At 44.1% G+C, this 17,573-nt stretch overlaps 1 protein-coding gene across 1 annotated transcript in view; it reads left to right on the forward strand.

Moving 5' to 3' along the window:
* Window positions 1–1,202: 1,202 nt before the first annotated feature.
* LOC142312891 (uncharacterized) overlaps window positions 1,203–17,573 on the forward strand; it is a 63,020-nt gene continuing 46,649 nt past the window's right edge. The window contains exons 1-7 of the mRNA XM_075351877.1: window positions 1,203–1,310; window positions 13,565–13,660; window positions 14,533–14,682; window positions 14,812–14,991; window positions 15,074–15,197; window positions 15,281–15,378; window positions 16,261–16,351. Of these exons, the coding sequence (XP_075207992.1) occupies window positions 14,605–14,682; window positions 14,812–14,991; window positions 15,074–15,197; window positions 15,281–15,378; window positions 16,261–16,351 (571 nt within the window). The 5' untranslated portion in view covers window positions 1,203–1,310; window positions 13,565–13,660; window positions 14,533–14,604. The remainder of the gene's footprint in view (window positions 1,311–13,564; window positions 13,661–14,532; window positions 14,683–14,811; window positions 14,992–15,073; window positions 15,198–15,280; window positions 15,379–16,260; window positions 16,352–17,573) is intronic.

Here is a 17,573-nt window from a genome sequence, read left to right on the forward strand (position 1 = left end):
TACACGTTGCACAAACAGGGCTCCACTCCGTACATCTCATACACACACGGCTCCGCTCCGTACACCTCGTACACACACGGCTCCGCTCCATACACCTCGTACACACACGGCTCTGCTCTGTACACCCCGTACACACACGGCTCTGCTCCATACACCTCGTACACACACGGCTCTGCTCCATACACCTCGTACACACACGGCTCCGCTCCATACACCTCGTACACACACGGCTCTGCTCTGTACACCTCGTACACACACGGCTCTGCTCTGTACACCTCGTACACACACGGCTCTGCTCTGTACACCTCGTACACACACGGCTCCGCTCCATACACCTCGTACACACACGGCTCCGCTCCATACACCTCGTACACACACGGCTCCGCTCCATACACCTCGTACACACACGGCTCCGCTCCATACACCTCGTACACACACGGCTCCGCTCCATACACCTCGTACACACACAGCTCTGCTCTGTACACCTCGTACACACACGGCTACGCTCCATACACCTCGTACACACACGGCTCCGCTCCATACACCTCGTACACACACGGCTCCGCTCCATACACCTCGTACACACACGGCTCTGCTCCGTACACCTCGTACACACACGGCTACGCTCCATACACCTCGTACACACACGGCTCTGCTCCGTACACCTCGTACACACACGGCTACGCTCCATACACCTCGTACACACACGGCTCCGCTCCGTACACCTCGTACACACACGGCTCCGCTCCATACACCTCGTACACACACGGCTCTGCTCCATACACCTCGTACACACACGGCTCCGCTCCGTACACCTCGTACACACACGGCTACGCTCCATACACCTCGTACACACACGGCTCTGCTCCGTACACACCTCGTACACGGCTCTGCTCCGTACACCTCGTACACACGCGGGTCTGCTCCGTACACCTCGTACACACACGGCTACGCTCCATACACCTCGTACACACACGGCTCTGCTCCGTACACATCTCGTACACGGCTCTGCTACATCCACACATAACCTTCTCCTCATCCAGCACCATGACACCCAGCACAGCAGAGTCCTGCATACACTGAGGAGCTGATCATGTGACCCCTGACTCCTCCCCTCCATGTGACATCATCACAGGTCCTGTAAGCACAGAGCAGAAGGGGGGACAACGCCTCCCCCTGTGTGATTATGTGCTGGACAAAAGGAAACATTGCCTCGCCCACCAATCAAGCCGAACACGCCTACTAACCTGGAAGGAGCCCATACACTCTAGCCTCTACCATATATCTAGTGTGCGGCTCTGCAGGAGGAGGTATGTGGAGATTCCCCATTACTGGGCGCAGTAACCCCTCCATTCCCGGAGATAGTGTCCCCTCCCCCAGCTCTGCCATGTGTATATGTACAGTAATATACAGCTGGGTGTGCTCATGTATACAGGGGAGGTCACTCTGGGTTTGGGGACAGATGACGCTTTCTCTCTGGGGGGAGATTATAGGGAATGGAGGGGTCTGGAATGTTCCTGGTTTTCCCTGTAATAGTTGATAATAAAGGGATTTCCCGTGAGATGTCGGTGGTGTCGGTCCTGTAATGAGGACACTGGCCGCGCAGGGGGAGGTCGTGGGGCAGAATATCGGAGCTCGGGACATTATAGGATCTGATTGTGGATTGTCACAGAGGTTTGCACTGAAAACAAGAAACTGATCTCTCTGAAGCCGCTCGCTCCACTTCTGGGTGTGTAAGTGGCAGTGCCAATACTAGAGGTAATGATATAATGGGGAACAGTCCCCTTGCTGGGAACATGACAGGAGGTAATGATATAAGGGGGAACAGTCCCCTTGCTGGGAACATGACAGGAGGTAATGATATAAGGGGGAACAGTCCCCTTGTTGGGTACATGACAGGAGGTAATGATATAAGGGGGAACAGTCCCCTTGCTGGGTACATGACAGGAGGTAATGATATAAGGGGGAACAGTCTACTTGTTGGGTACATGACAGGAGGTAATGATATAATGGGGAACAGTCCCCTTGCTGGGTACATGACAGGAGGTAATGATATAATGGGGAACAGTCCCCTTGTTGGGTACATGACAGGAGGTAATGATATAATGGGGAACAGTCCCCTTGTTGGGTACATGACAGGAGGTAATGATATAAGGGGGAACAGTCCCCTTGTTGGGTACATGACAGGAGGTAATGATATAATGGGGAACAGTCCCCTTGCTGGGTACATGACAGGAGGTAATGATATAATGGGGAACAGTCCCCTTGTTGGGTACATGACAGGAGGTAATGATATAATGGGGAACAGTCCCCTTGCTGGGTACATGACAGGAGGTAATGATATAATGGGGAACAGTCCCCTTGCTGGGTACATGACAGGAGGTAATGATATAATGGGGAACAGTCCCCTTGCTGGGTACATGACAGGAGGTAATGATATAATGGGGAACAGTCCCCTTGTTGGGTACATGACAGGAGGTAATGATATAATGGGGAACAGTCCCCTTGTTGGGTACATGACAGGAGGTAATGATATAAGGGGGAACAGTCCCCTTGTTGGGTACATGACAGGAGGTAATGATATAATGGGGAACAGTCCCCTTGCTGGGTACATGACAGGAGGTAATGATATAATGGGGAACAGTCCCCTTGTTGGGTACATGACAGGAGGTAATGATATAATGGGGAACAGTCCCCTTGCTGGGTACATGACAGGAGGTAATGATATAATGGGGAACAGTCCCCTTGCTGGGTACATGACAGGAGGTAATGATATAATGGGGAACAGTCCCCTTGCTGGGTACATGACAGGAGGTAATGATATAATGGGGAACAGTCCCCTTGTTGGGTACATGACAGGAGGTAATGATATAAGGGGGAACAGTCCCCTTGTTGGGTACATGACAGGAGGTAATGATATAATGGGGAACAGTCCCCTTGCTGGGTACATGACAGGAGGTAATGATATAATGGGGAACAGTCCCCTTGCTGGGTACATGACAGGAGGTAATGATATAATGGGGAACAGTCCCCTTGTTGGGTACATGACAGGAGGTAATGATATAATGGGGAACAGTCCCCTTGTTGGGTACATGACAGGAGGTAATGATATAAGGGGGAACAGTCCCCTTGTTGGGTACATGACAGGAGGTAATGATATAATGGGGAACAGTCCCCTTGCTGGGTACATGACAGGAGGTAATGATATAATGGGGAACAGTCCCCTTGCTGGGTACATGACAGGAGGTAATGATATAATGGGGAACAGTCCCCTTGTTGGGTACATGACAGGAGGTAATGATATAATGGGGAACAGTCCCCTTGCTGGGTACATGACAGGAGGTAATGATATAATGGGGAACAGTCCCCTTGTTGGGTACATGACAGGAGGTAATGATATAATGGGGAACAGTCCCCTTGTTGGGTACATGACAGGAGGTAATGATATAAGGGGGAACAGTCCCCTTGCTGGGTACATGACAGGAGGTAATGATATAATGGGGAACAGTCCCCTTGCTGGGTACATGACAGGAGGTAATGATATAATGGGGAACAGTCCCCTTGTTGGGTACATGACAGGAGGTAATGATATAATGGGGAACAGTCCCCTTGTTGGGTACATGACAGGAGGTAATGATATAAGGGGGAACAGTCCCCTTGTTGGGTACATGACAGGAGGTAATGATATAAGGGGGAACAGTCCCCTTGTTGGGTACATGACAGGAGGTAATGATATAATGGGGAACAGTCCCCTTGTTGGGTACATGACAGGAGGTAATGATATAATGGGGAACAGTCCCCTTGCTGGGTACATGACAGGAGGTAATGATATAAGGGGGAACAGTCCCCTTGCTGGGTACATGACAGGAGGTAATGATATAATGGGGAACAGTCCCCTTGTTGGGTACATGACAGGAGGTAATGATATAAGTGGGAACAGTCCCCTTGTTGGGTACATGACAGGAGGTAATGATATAAGTGGGAACAGTCCCCTTGTTGGGTACATGACAGGAGGTAATGATATAAGGGGGGACAGTCTACTTGTTGGGTACATGACAGGAGGTAATGATATAAGGGGGAACAGTCTACTTGTTGGGTACATGACAGGAGGTAATGATATAATGGGGAACAGTCCCCTTGCTGGGTACATGACAGGAGGTAATGATATAATGGGGAACAGTCTCCTTGTTGGGTACATGACAGGAGGTAATGATATAATGGGGAACAGTCTCCTTGTTGGGTACATGACAGGAGGTAATGATATAAGGGGGAACGGTCCCCTTGTTGGGTACATGACAGGAGGTAATGATATAATGGGGAACAGTCCCCTTGCTGGGTACATGACAGGAGGTAATGATATAAGGGGGAACAGTCCCCTTGTTGGGTACATGACAGGAGGTAATGATATAAGTGGGAACAGTCCCCTTGTTGGGTACATGACAGGAGGTAATGATATAAGGGGGAACAGTCTACTTGCTGGGTACATGACAGGAGGTAATGATATAAGGGGGAACAGTATACTTGCTGGGTACATGACAGGAGGTAATGATATAATGGGGAACAGTCCCCTTGTTGGGTGCATGACAAGAGGTAATGGTATAAGGGGGAACAGTCTACTTGCTGGGTACATGACAGGAGGTAATGAAATAAGGGGGAAAAGTCTACTTGCTGGGTACATGATAGGAGGTAATGATATAAGGGGGACCAGTCCCTTGCTGGGTACATTAATATTATTATTATTTATTTATTATTATAGCGCCATTTATTCCATGGCTCTTTACAAGTGAAAGAGGGTATACGTACAACAGTCATTAACAGTACAAAACAGACTGGTATAGGAGGAGAGAGGACCCTGCCCGCGAGGGCTCACAGTCTACAGGGAATGGGTGATGGTACAATAGGTGAGGACAGAGCTGGTTGCACAGTGGTGTACTGGACTGAGGGCTATTGTAGGTTGTAGGCTTGTTGGAAGAGATGGGTCTTGAGGTTCCTCTTGAAGCTTTCCACGGTAGGGGAGAGTCTGATATGCTGAGGTAGAGCCTTCCAGAGTATGGGGGAGGCACGGGAGAAATCTTGTACGCGATTGTGGGAAGAGGAGATAAGAGAGGAGTAGAGAAGGAGATCGTGAGGATCTCCGGTTGCGTGCAGGTAGGTACCGCGAGAATAGGTCACAGATGTAAGGAGGAGACAGGTTGGATGGCTTTGTATGTCATGGTTAACGTTTTGAACTGGAGTCGTTGACGAGGCTGGGGAATAGCGAGGGGAGAGGTGGATTAAGCGGGCCGCAGAGTTTACGATAGATTGGAGGGGTGCAAGAGTGTTGGAAGGTATCCCAGAGAGCAGGAGGTTGCAGTAGTCAAGGTGGGTGATGATGAGGGCATGCACTAATGTTTTTGCTGATTCTTGGTTAAGGAAAGCACGGATCCAGGAGATATTTTTGAGTTGTAGTCTGCATGAGCTGAAGAGGGCTTGGATGTGTGGCTTGAAGGATAGAGCAGAGTCGAGGGTTACTCCAAGGCAACGAGCTTGTGAGACTGGGGAGAGTGAGCAAGCAACCATCATGTGTGATGGAAAGGCTTGTTGGAGGAGATGAGTGAGGAGGAGGAAAGACAATGAACTCTGTTTTGTCCATGTTAAGCTTTAGGAATCGCGCAGAGAAGAAGGATGAAATAGCAGACAGACATTGTGGAATTTTGGTTAGTAGAGAGGTAATATATATAAGAATAAGGCTGCACATCAAACTTAGATAATGGTATAATGCCTCAAGCATATGGAAAAATATTGGAATATACAATGAAAAATGCTACTTGCTAATTTGAACATGTGAATAATGAATTGCATACCTGCTATGAATATTAGGAAAAAGGAGATATTTAGCAATCGCATTGATCAATGTAACTGAGCCCCAAAACCTCGTCAAGGTATATCTCTATATTGGGGTCCCTAGCTCTGTGACCCTAACTGTGTGTCATCTCATTGCAATTAAAAACTGCTATGGGTGGAGAGGGGTAACTAAGGACTTTCTTATATAGGAGATGGAAAAAACATGGCTGAAAGGGGCGGAGCTGTGTTCACATTCAGAAAAAAAAAACTACATATAACTGAATAGGATAACTGAAGTGAGCACTAATATATATATATGAGTGCAAGCCAAAAATACATACTATATATAAGAATAAGGCTGCACATCAAACTTAGATAATGGTATAATGCCTCAAGCATATGGAAAAATATTGGAATATACAATGAAAAATGCTACTTGCTAATTTGAACATGTGAATAATGAATTGCATACCTGCTATGAATATTAGGAAAAAGGAGATATTTAGCAATCGCATTGATCAATGTAACTGAGCCCCAAAACCTCGTCAAGGTATATCTCTATATTGGGGTCCCTAGCTCTGTGACCCTAACTGTGTGTCATCTCATTGCAATTAAAAACTGCTATGGGTGGAGAGGGGTAACTAAGGACTTTCTTATATAGGAGATGGAAAAAACATGGCTGAAAGGGGCGGAGCTGTGTTCACATTCAGAAAAAAAAACTACATATAACTGAATAGGATAACTGAAGTGAGCACTAATATATATATATGAGTGCAAGCCAAAAATACATACTATATATAAGAATAAGGCTGCACATCAAACTTAGATAATGGTATAATGCCTCAAGCATATGGAAAAATATTGGAATATACAATGAAAAATGCTACTTGCTAATTTGAACATGTGAATAATGAATTGCATACCTGCTATGAATATTAGGAAAAAGGAGATATTTAGCAATCGCATTGATCAATGTAACTGAGCCCCAAAACCTCGTCAAGGTATATCTCTATATTGGGGTCCCTAGCTCTGTGACCCTAACTGTGTGTCATCTCATTGCAATTAAAAACTGCTATGGGTGGAGAGGGGTAACTAAGGACTTTCTTATATAGGAGATGGAAAAAACATGGCTGAAAGGGGCGGAGCTGTGTTCACATTCAGAAAAAAAACTACATATAACTGAATAGGATAACTGAAGTGAGCACTAATATATATATATGAGTGCAAGCCAAAAATACATAATTGCAATGAGATGACACACAGTTAGGGTCACAGAGCTAGGGACCCCAATATAGAGATATACCTTGATGAGGTTTTGGGGCTCAGTTACATTGATCAATGCGATTGCTAAATATCTCCTTTTTCCTAATATTCATAGCAGGTATGCAATTCGTTATTCACATGTTCAAATTAGCAAGTAGCATTTTTCATTGTATATTCCAATATTTTTCCATATGCTTGAGGCATTATACCATTATCTAAGTTTGATGTGCAGCCTTATTCTTATATATAGTATGTATTTTTGGCTTGCACTCATATATATATATTAGTGCTCACTTCAGTTATCCTATTCAGTTATATGTAGTTTTTTTTCTGAATGTGAACACAGCTCCGCCCCTTTCAGCCATGTTTTTTCCATCTCCTATATAAGAAAGTCCTTAGTTACCCCTCTCCACCCATAGCAGTTTTTAATTGCAATGAGATGACACACAGTTAGGGTCACAGAGCTAGGGACCCCAATATAGAGATATACCTTGACGAGGTTTTGGGGCTCAGTTACATTGATCAATGCGATTGCTAAATATCTCCTTTTTCCTAATATTCATAGCAGGTATGCAATTCATTATTCACATGTTCAAATTAGCAAGTAGCATTTTTCATTGTATATTCCAATATTTTTCCATATGCTTGAGGCATTATACCATTATCTAAGTTTGATGTGCAGCCTTATTCTTATATATAGTATGTATTTTTGGCTTGCACTCATATATATATATTAGTGCTCACTTCAGTTATCCTATTCAGTTATATGTAGTTTTTTTTCTGAATGTGAACACAGCTCCGCCCCTTTCAGCCATGTTTTTTCCATCTCCTATATAAGAAAGTCCTTAGTTACCCCTCTCCACCCATAGCAGTTTTTAATTGCAATGAGATGACACACAGTTAGGGTCACAGAGCTAGGGACCCCAATATAGAGATATACCTTGACGAGGTTTTGGGGCTCAGTTACATTGATCAATGCGATTGCTAAATATCTCCTTTTTCCTAATATTCATAGCAGGTATGCAATTCATTATTCACATGTTCAAATTAGCAAGTAGCATTTTTCATTGTATATTCCAATATTTTTCCATATGCTTGAGGCATTATACCATTATCTAAGTTTGATGTGCAGCCTTATTCTTATATAAAGTAGAGAGGTAATGTCAGGTCCAGAGAGGTAGATCTGTGTGTCATCGGCATAGAGATGATACTGAAAGCCGTGGGACTCTATGAGCTGTCCCAGGCCGAAGGTATAGATGGAGAACAGCAGGGGTCCAAGAACTGAGCCTTGGGGGACACCGACAGATAGGGGGTGAGATGAGGAAGTGGTGTGAGAATGGGAGACGCTGAAAGTTCGGTCGGTTAGGTATGAGGAGATCCAAGATGGGGCCAAGTCTGTGATGCCCAGAGATGAGAGAATCTGTAGTAGGAGGGAATAATCTACTGTGTCGAAAGCAGAGGACAGGTCCAGGAGGAGGAGGATAGAGTAGTGTCGCTTGGCTTTGGCGGTTAGTAGATCATTGGTGACTTTGGTTAGGGCATTTTCAATAGAGTGATGTGGTCGGAAGCCAGATTGTAGCTGGTCAAAGCAGGAGGAGAGGTATGAGGACAATTCAAGATGGACATGCTGTTCCAGTAGTTTTGAGGCATAGGGGAGAAGGGATATGGGGCGATAGTTTGACACAGAGGATGGGTCAAGGGAGGGCTTTTTGAGGATTTGTGTAATGGAGGCATGTTTAAAACATGAGGGGAATACACCACTTGTTAGTGATAGGTTGAAGAGATGGGTTAGGGCTGGGATGAGGACTGCAGCGATGTTGGGGATGAGGTGCGATGGGAGCGGGTCCAGTGCACAGGTGGTTAGATGTGATCTTGAGAGTAGAGTGGAAAGATTGTTTTCTGTCATGGTGGAGAAGCTGGATTTAGAGGAAGAAGGCTGAGTAGTTGTGAGAAGTGGCTGTGGGGATTGTGGGCCAAAGCTTGCTCTGATGTTGTCAATCTTCTGCTTGAAGAAAGAGGCAAAGTCTTCAGCTGAGATGAGAGGAGAGGGAGGTGGTGCTGGAGGATGGAGGAGAAAATTGTAATTGTTGAATAGCTGTTTACGATTGTGAGAGAGAGAGGATATGAGGGATGAGAAGTAGGTTTGTTTTGCAGCAGTGAGTGTGGACTTGAAGGTGGTGAGGGACTCTTTATATGCAATGAAGTGCTCAGTGGAATGGGACTTCCTCGATCTGCGCTCAACAATTCTGGAAGCCTGTCTCAGTTCTTTAGTCTGATTCGTGTGCCAGGGTTGTACATGACAGGAGGTAATGATATAAGGGGGCCCAGTCCTGTTCCTGGGTACATGACAGGAGGTAATGATATAAGGGGACCCAGGCCTGTTCCTGGGTACATGACAGGAGGTAATGATATAATGGGGACCAGTCCCCTTGCTGGGTACATGACAAGAGGTAATGATATAATGGGGACCAGTCCCCTTGCTGGGTGCATGAGAGGAGGTAATAATATAAGGGGCCCAGTCCCCTTGCTGGGTACATGACAGGAGGTAATGAATAGTGATGGACGAACCATAACTGTAAAGTTCGGGGTTCGTACCGATCGTGCACACGATCCCGAGCGCAAGCTCTCCTGGGAAGCTCGTGTTATAGTTCGGGTCCATGGGCTGTAAAACAAAAAAAAGCACATTATTATAAAACATTCTGATTATACTTACAGGTCCTGTGACACGTCCTGCAGAGTCTGTCTCCTGGCTGCTTCTGCTTCCATGGTAACCATCACTGACTAAAGGACCTTCCATGACGTCATAGCCATGTGACCAGTCTGGTGTGACTGTTGTACAGACATTAGCTTACAGACTGGTCACATGGCTATGACATCATCGAATGTCCTGTTAACATCTGGTGGTATTCACTGTACTGCTTGTCGCTCGCCAGTCTTCGGTCGTGTTCGTGGTGACGTCAGGATCCACCCGAGTCCATGGCTCCTGGACTCGATTGAACTTTGACTGTCACTGTGCGAGTGTCTCATCGCATCACCCGGCATGGCGAACACTATCCCGACAGGAGCGGGTCCTGTTTCTCCATGCAGCTGAGCCGCCCCTGTCCAGAGAGTGTCAGGCCGTGCGGGGTGATACAATGCGAGAATGTACGAGTCATACGCAAATGGAATCATACCTTCAGTGTCAGCCTGCTTCTCGCTCTGTGTAGAGCGATGAAACAGAGCTGACATTGCTCTCCCCGCGTCTCGCTCTGTATGTTTGTACAGAGTGATGAAGCAGAGCTGACATGGCGCTGCCTGCTTCTCGCTCTGTATATGTCTGTAAAAAGTGATGAAGCAAAGCTGACATGGCTCTCCCTGCTTCTCTCTCTGTAGAGACACTTGTCTGTACAGAGTGATGAAGAAGAGCTGACATTGCTCTCTCTGCTTCTCGCTCTGTGGAGACACTTGTCTATACAGAGCAATGAAGCAGAGGTGACATTGCTCTACCTGTGGACTACATCGGACTAAGGATTTTTTTATAATAAAGATTGAGGCTCTAAATTTTTTTGTTTTATTTCTAAGAAAAAATTTTTTCTATGTGTTGCGTTTTTTTTTTTACTGTTTACTAGAAATTCACGGTGGCTATGTCTAATTTTGCGTGACACCATGAATTTCGGGCCTAGTACCAGCTGAGTATACAAAGCTGGTATTAACTCCTTTATTACCCAGAGTGCCACTGCCATCAGGGCCGCTGGACGAGCCGGGTAAAGCGCCTGGAATTGGCGCTAAGAAACAATGAGCCATTTCCAGGGGTGGCTGTGGTTTTAGCGTGGGGGGCCCAGAACTCTTGGGCATTACAACGCTGAGAATCCCAGCCTCCAGCTGCCTTGCTTTACCTGACTGGCAATCAAAATACAGCGGGATCTCATGCTTTTTTTTTTTTTACTATTTTTTTAAATAAAAAAAATTAATAGGCTTCCTGTATTTTGATTGCCAGCCAAGGTAAAGCCAGGCAGATGGAAGTGGCAGACCGTAGCCATCCACTATATCTGTGCTGAAAATCAAAAATACTACGGAGCGCTATGTCATTTTTTTAAATTAATTATTTATTTTTACACTACTATATGTGCGAAGGACCCAACAGCCAATCACAAACACTGTCACGCAGAATGGGTATCTGTGATTGGCTGTTGGAGTAACCTGGAAGCTGCCCATACATTCGAGATGCTAGAATGTATGGACTGGTTTCAGGCTACTCCAGCATGCAATCACAGACGCCCACTCTGTGACAGCGTCTGTGGTTGTCTGTTATTTTAACAGTAAAATAAAACAAAAACACAGAGAAAAAATACTTTATTAGAAATAAAACAGAAGACATTTAGGACTCCATCTTTATTACTCAAAAAAAAACCCCTCAGACGTAGTCCAAAGGCAGACGAGCATCTTCAGCTCTGCTACATCTGACTTACAGGACCTTCCATGACATCATAGCCATGTGACCAGTCTGGTGTGAATGTTGATACCTCGTGGGTTATAGGACCTTCCGTGACATCATAGCCATGTGACCAGTCTGTAACCCAATGTCTGCACAACATTCACATCACACAAGTCACATGGCTATGATGTCATGGAAGGTCCTGTAACCCGGGGGCACAGCAATGATCAGACACTGAAGCAGAAGCGGCCGGGAGACAGACTCACGGGAGCGGTAAATATAATGGCAATGTTTATTATTAACTATATTCTTTATTTTACAGCCCCCCCCGACCCATCGCATACCTGTAAAGTCCAAGTTCGGTGTTCGGACGCAAGTTCACATTATCTCAGAACCCGAACTCGATCTTTACAAAACGTTCGGGCGAGGCTCCCGCACGCGAACATTGTGGGGTTCGCCCATCACTAGTAATGAAATAAGGGGGAGTAGTCCCAGTGCTGGGTGCATGACAGGAGGTAGTGATATAAGAGGGACCAGTCCCCTTGCTGGGTGCATGCCGCTGACTCCTGCATAGTCGGTGTGCACTTGCAGTTCCGCTGTTAAGGTTTTCGGGCAGTTGTAAATCAAGAAGAAACTGCTCAGTATGCAAACTAAGGGAGTCGTAATGGAGCACCGTGCTCTTGTACACGCCAAAGGTTCACCAAAACGTCCTCATTTGCATATGTTTATATAAAGAAGTTTTCGAACTACTTGTGGAGACGCAGGGCTCAGTGGGCGCTTTCGTCCACTAAAACCTGCCGCCTTTAGAAAGACAGCGTGGCTCAGGGCTCATCCCAACTGAACGCCGGCCTCCTTAACCGTGGGCGTAACACTACTCAGACAACACAGGGTTAGGGAACCGCAATAATTAGACTTTATTGGATCCCCAAACAATTAACGGCACATAACGCATAACCAGGAAAACACACAAATGTAACAGGCAACAGAGTCTCGCCCTTCCGCTGGCTCACCAGGGATTAGAATGTCCATGCCTCACAGGTTCCAAGCTGTCTGAGGTCTGCAAAGTCTGTAACAGGTGACTGAACTGTCCCAACCTGCGTGTCCTCCTTAGGTAGTCCTGGTTTGATGATAAAATCCTGGCAGCGGGAGTCGAAATCCCTAGGCTGTGGATATGGTCTCCAACCGGGTCCGGAGTCCCTAGATTGAAGCCATAAGATATCCTGATCCTCTAGTCAGCTCCCCTGGTGGCTTAAAGAAGTCCTTTTTATAGCCACAACCTTCCACTTGGATACACTGCGTCCTCATCGATTGGTTGGACAAGATTGCTTCTCCCATTGGAGGAATTTCAAGCTGCATGGACAATGTTCATTTAAATGATGTGCATAGAAAGACTGAGGGTGTACATGTAAACTGGGAGTCACCGACTAGACAATGGCTACTAAGGTAATTACATTATTAATACACAACTACAATACAATGGTTACTGGAAATGTCTGGAGAACAATACGTCTAGCTTTCAGTGGCCAACACAATTACATTGAGTCAACAAGAGTCTTGTAAAAACAATGAGGGACTTCTCCCCCATCTATAGACAATCTCTCATGCTGTCTGGCTGGATTTTAAGAAACTTTAACCCATGAGAGTCCATGTCGTCACACTACTTACAACAGTGAAATGTATATCGCGAATATGATATTTTCATATTTTACATAATTGTTTAACTAGCTTAGTTTGCATTTTAGGGGTGACTGACTACGATTAACATATAAATTCCTGGCCAAGATTCAGAAATGTTTACACCAACATTGTGTACGAGTCAGATGACCGGCTACAGGGGTCCATTGACCTCATGCCACTGTTCTCAACGGCTATCATGGTACAGAATAAAATGGTAATGGAGGTCTATTCTCTTCTTGGACACAATGAAAGCCGGAGATTGGTCTGGAGTTGGCAATGCCATGAAGAGTCCTTCACGAGGGAATGTCACACCATCCTATTCCTGGAATTATAGTGTGGGCTGGTATGATGTAGTCTGTAGCCTGACCATTCTAATTTTTATTTTAGGTACAACTGTTACATTGATTTGGTGGTGGAACCAGTGGTGCAGCCATTTCTCCAAAATGTCCCAGTAGTCCCTTTTCATCTCTACAAAACCAGGTGGTATGTTGCCGTTCTACTATGAGCAGCCTATATTGCCTAAATGTGCTACTATGGCCTGCAGCATCTCTGGAATGGTCTATCACTGGCAACATTTGGAAAATCACTGGTCAGCAATTGCAAAGGAAGCTGCCATTTTTAACGTGGAGTCTATGGACAAAAGATCCGTTAATGGATTGCTATTTATCATCCATTTGTAACGGATCCATTAAGAAAACAATTGATAAGTTACAATGCAAGTACAACGGATGGCTAAATAGCGATCTGTTAACAGATCAGTTATCCATAGACTGCCATGTTAAAAAAAAAACAACTAATGACTACAGGATATGAACATAGTCTTAAATTGCCCAAGAATATTGCTCAGACGACCATTAATAACCTCATTGATAACAGTCAAGGCTGTAAATGCTGGGATTCATACTCATGACGCTCAAACTCCATACTGATTAAATTGAGATATTGTGAAAATTTTGTGTTAATTTTGACACCATTTCCCGATCAGTAACACGTCTCTCCAGCTTGTGATTTCTATAATTTCCAGACTGTTCCTTCTTGGTGTTGCAATTTCAATGTTGAAGGAGTAAAGCAAATAATTTTAAACACAACAAACTATGAACAACAAATATCAAGAGTATGATTTAATAAGCCATAAGACAATATCTAAAAATCGACAGAAGAAGTAAAATGTGTGGGACCACTCACTTCTACATTTGTAGTGTCATGTACAAGATATTCAACTCATGTTGCTCAGGCCATACGAAACAAGAGAATACATCACCTATACATTAGATCTCCTTTTCCCCGATTATCTCCACTAATTGTATTATTACATGGGATGGTTATGATTTTAGATCGTCATCTTCCCCATTTAGATCCTTACAATATCGGATCCTCTCAGTGGAGATCTTCTATATAAGAGAATTTTCCTGATTGACCCATCAAGGATGGATAGGGACAGGGACAAGATGGCGGAGAGGATATTACACCTCACCCTAGAGATCCTCTTCCGGCTTACTGGAAAGGTGAGAGATTCTGATGACGTCACATTACATCATTCTTATCTATGGGAATAACAGATGGACAGAACTGGAGAGGTGAGGACTCTGGAAATGTCTGTAGTGAGATTTATTAATGTGTCTCTCCATAACCAGGATTACACAGCAGTGAAAAAGACCACTAGTGAGCGATGTCGGGACCCTGTGTCTGAGGGATGGGGAAGACCCCTGAGCCCAATCACGGGGCCTCCACCTCACCCCCTGATACATGAGGACATCGATGACCAGAAGATCCTAGAACTCACCTACAAGATGATTGAGCTGCTGACTGGAGAGGTGACACTGCTGGGAATGCTGGGACATTATACAGTAACGCTATGAAGGGATCGGGGGATGACGATATCATTGTGTGTGTCAGGTTCCTATAAGGTTTCAGGATGTCACCATCTATTTCTCCATGGAGGAGTGGGAGTATTTAGAAGGACACAAAGATCTGTACAAGGACGTCATGATGGAGGTTCCCCAGCCCCCCACATCACCAGGTAATAGACAGGACTAAATACACTTGGTCTATAATTATCTGTATGTAAAGAATAAATTCAGAACCTGCATGTGTTTCCTCCAGTTCTACCCAGTAAGAGGACAACACCAGAGAGATGTTCCCGTCCTCTTCTTCCACAGGACTGTAACCAAGAAGATCCCAATGTTCCTCAGGATCATCAGGTAGATGGAGAGAAGGTGTCATGAAATCTCCTATGATGTGTAGACGGCTGTGAAGGTCTTGTGCTCAGTCTTGTTTTATCCACCAGTATTATATGTTTTATACTTGTGTAATGAGCAGGGCTGTGGAGTTGGAGTCGGAGCTCATTTTGGTCCCCAATTTATTATATATTTTAGGAGTTGGAGTCGGTGCATTTTATACCGACTCCAACTCCTATAATATATAATAAATTGGGGACAGTAGTGCAATGCAGAATGTGCTGAACATTTTACTAAATAATAACATTTAGTATATTGCTTATATTTAAGTGAAAAAAATATTGTAGTACAATGTGAACATCAGACATTTAATCATTTTTATGATACAATAATCAAGATATTTAGAGAGAACATAAAATATATTTATTGGAATACAACTTTAGAACACAAACTAATACATTGTAAATATGTAATATATATATACACACACACACACACACACACATATACACACACACACACACGATATATATGTAATGTACTGTATATTACATAGTGTATTACATATTTACAATTTATTACAGTTTGTGTTCTAAAGTTGTATTCCAGTAAATATATTTTATGTTCTATCCAAATATCTTGATTATTGTATCATAAAAATTATTAAATGTCTGATGTTCACTTACACATGTTCATGTATTACAATAAATTTTTCACCTAACTATAAGCAATATATGTAGGAGTCGGAGTCTGAGTCGGTGCAAGAGAAATTGAGGAGTCGGAGTCAAAGGTTTGGTTTACCGACTCCACAGCCCTGGTAATGAGAACGGTGGAGATGGCAGGATTAGAGCTGATCATAGATGTGACTTCTCCATCTGTCTCTGACTTTTACAATGTTTGTTTCAGGGTAAAGATATGACCCATACTAATACTACAGGGACATATGTGAGGGGTGATGAGCGGTGTAAAGAGGAGATTCCTACAGATAACTGCACAGGTGAGTAGTAACCACTGAGGCTATATTCACACAAACTTGTCTGATTTTGCTTTTGTGAAAAAGACTGTTTCATTGTGGATTTTGATATTTTCTCATTCTCATAGACTTCAATGGTCTGACTTAATTTGGTTGTACACAAGATTAATATTTGCAGAACCACTGACTTAAATTTGACCTGACAACCATATAATGTAAATGGAGGTATATTAATATTCCACACAGAGTAGTTGTCAGGAAAAGAAGGGTCAGGGTAACAAATTTAAAGATTCCCAATCTTTTTGTGCTCAAGAGAACAAAAGTGCCACTTATGGTGTGTGACAGCGGTTAAAGGATATCTGTCATTTGAGAGCATGATGGAGGAAAAGAGATCCTGAATCCAACGATGTATTGGATAGTTTACTGTAAGGATGGGGAACCCTTTTTTTTCTGCTTGGTGTCATTTGGAAATTTCTACTATCATTCGGGGCCGCACAAAATTATCAACTTTAAAATTACCCTGCTATGTTTGGTCGAACAATTAATTAACTCAACCATAGAGTGCTGGCTGGAGCGCCTTCTCTTTGGTGCAGCTGTGTGATTAGGCGATATTGATCATGCTATTACTCACAACTGCTTTTCCAGGTCTTCGACTGTGACTGCTGTATAGAACATCACATAGGAGTCGCTGGGGGCATATACCTATCAGGAGGGGCTAGGGGCATATACACTGAAGATCAAATTTATAGAACAACATACAATTTCCTAAATCTTAAGGTCATTGTTTAGTCCTATGTGATTATATCCTAATAGGCGTAAACTGGCAGTATTTTAAGCTTATTTCATAAATTTAATTTATTCCAAAGCTCATAGTAAAGATGTAAATGAGATATATGAAAAAGAACACTGATCAAAATTAGAGAACATTTTCAGATACCTGTACGTTATTGGTGTTAATCTGGCACCTGGCACTAATTTCCTTAATTATCTGTCTAACCCTATGTAACTGGCATCTAAACCTTCCAGTTTACACTGACTTTGCAAAGATGCTGTGCCGTTCCAAAGTGACTGAAATATGCTGTCAGTAGGTTGTCCAGATTAAGGCTAAAGGGGTGACCCCTATCAGCCATAGCAAGAGAAATTGATTTTGAGAATATTGCATCTTTACAACATCACAAACTCTTTCAAGTCCCCCAAGAAGGTTGGTCACACTTGAAAGACAAATGCAAGAGAGGACAGGATAATC

This window comes from Anomaloglossus baeobatrachus, chromosome 5 (assembly GCF_048569485.1).
Source record: "Anomaloglossus baeobatrachus isolate aAnoBae1 chromosome 5, aAnoBae1.hap1, whole genome shotgun sequence".
NCBI lineage: Eukaryota > Metazoa > Chordata > Amphibia > Anura > Aromobatidae > Anomaloglossus > Anomaloglossus baeobatrachus.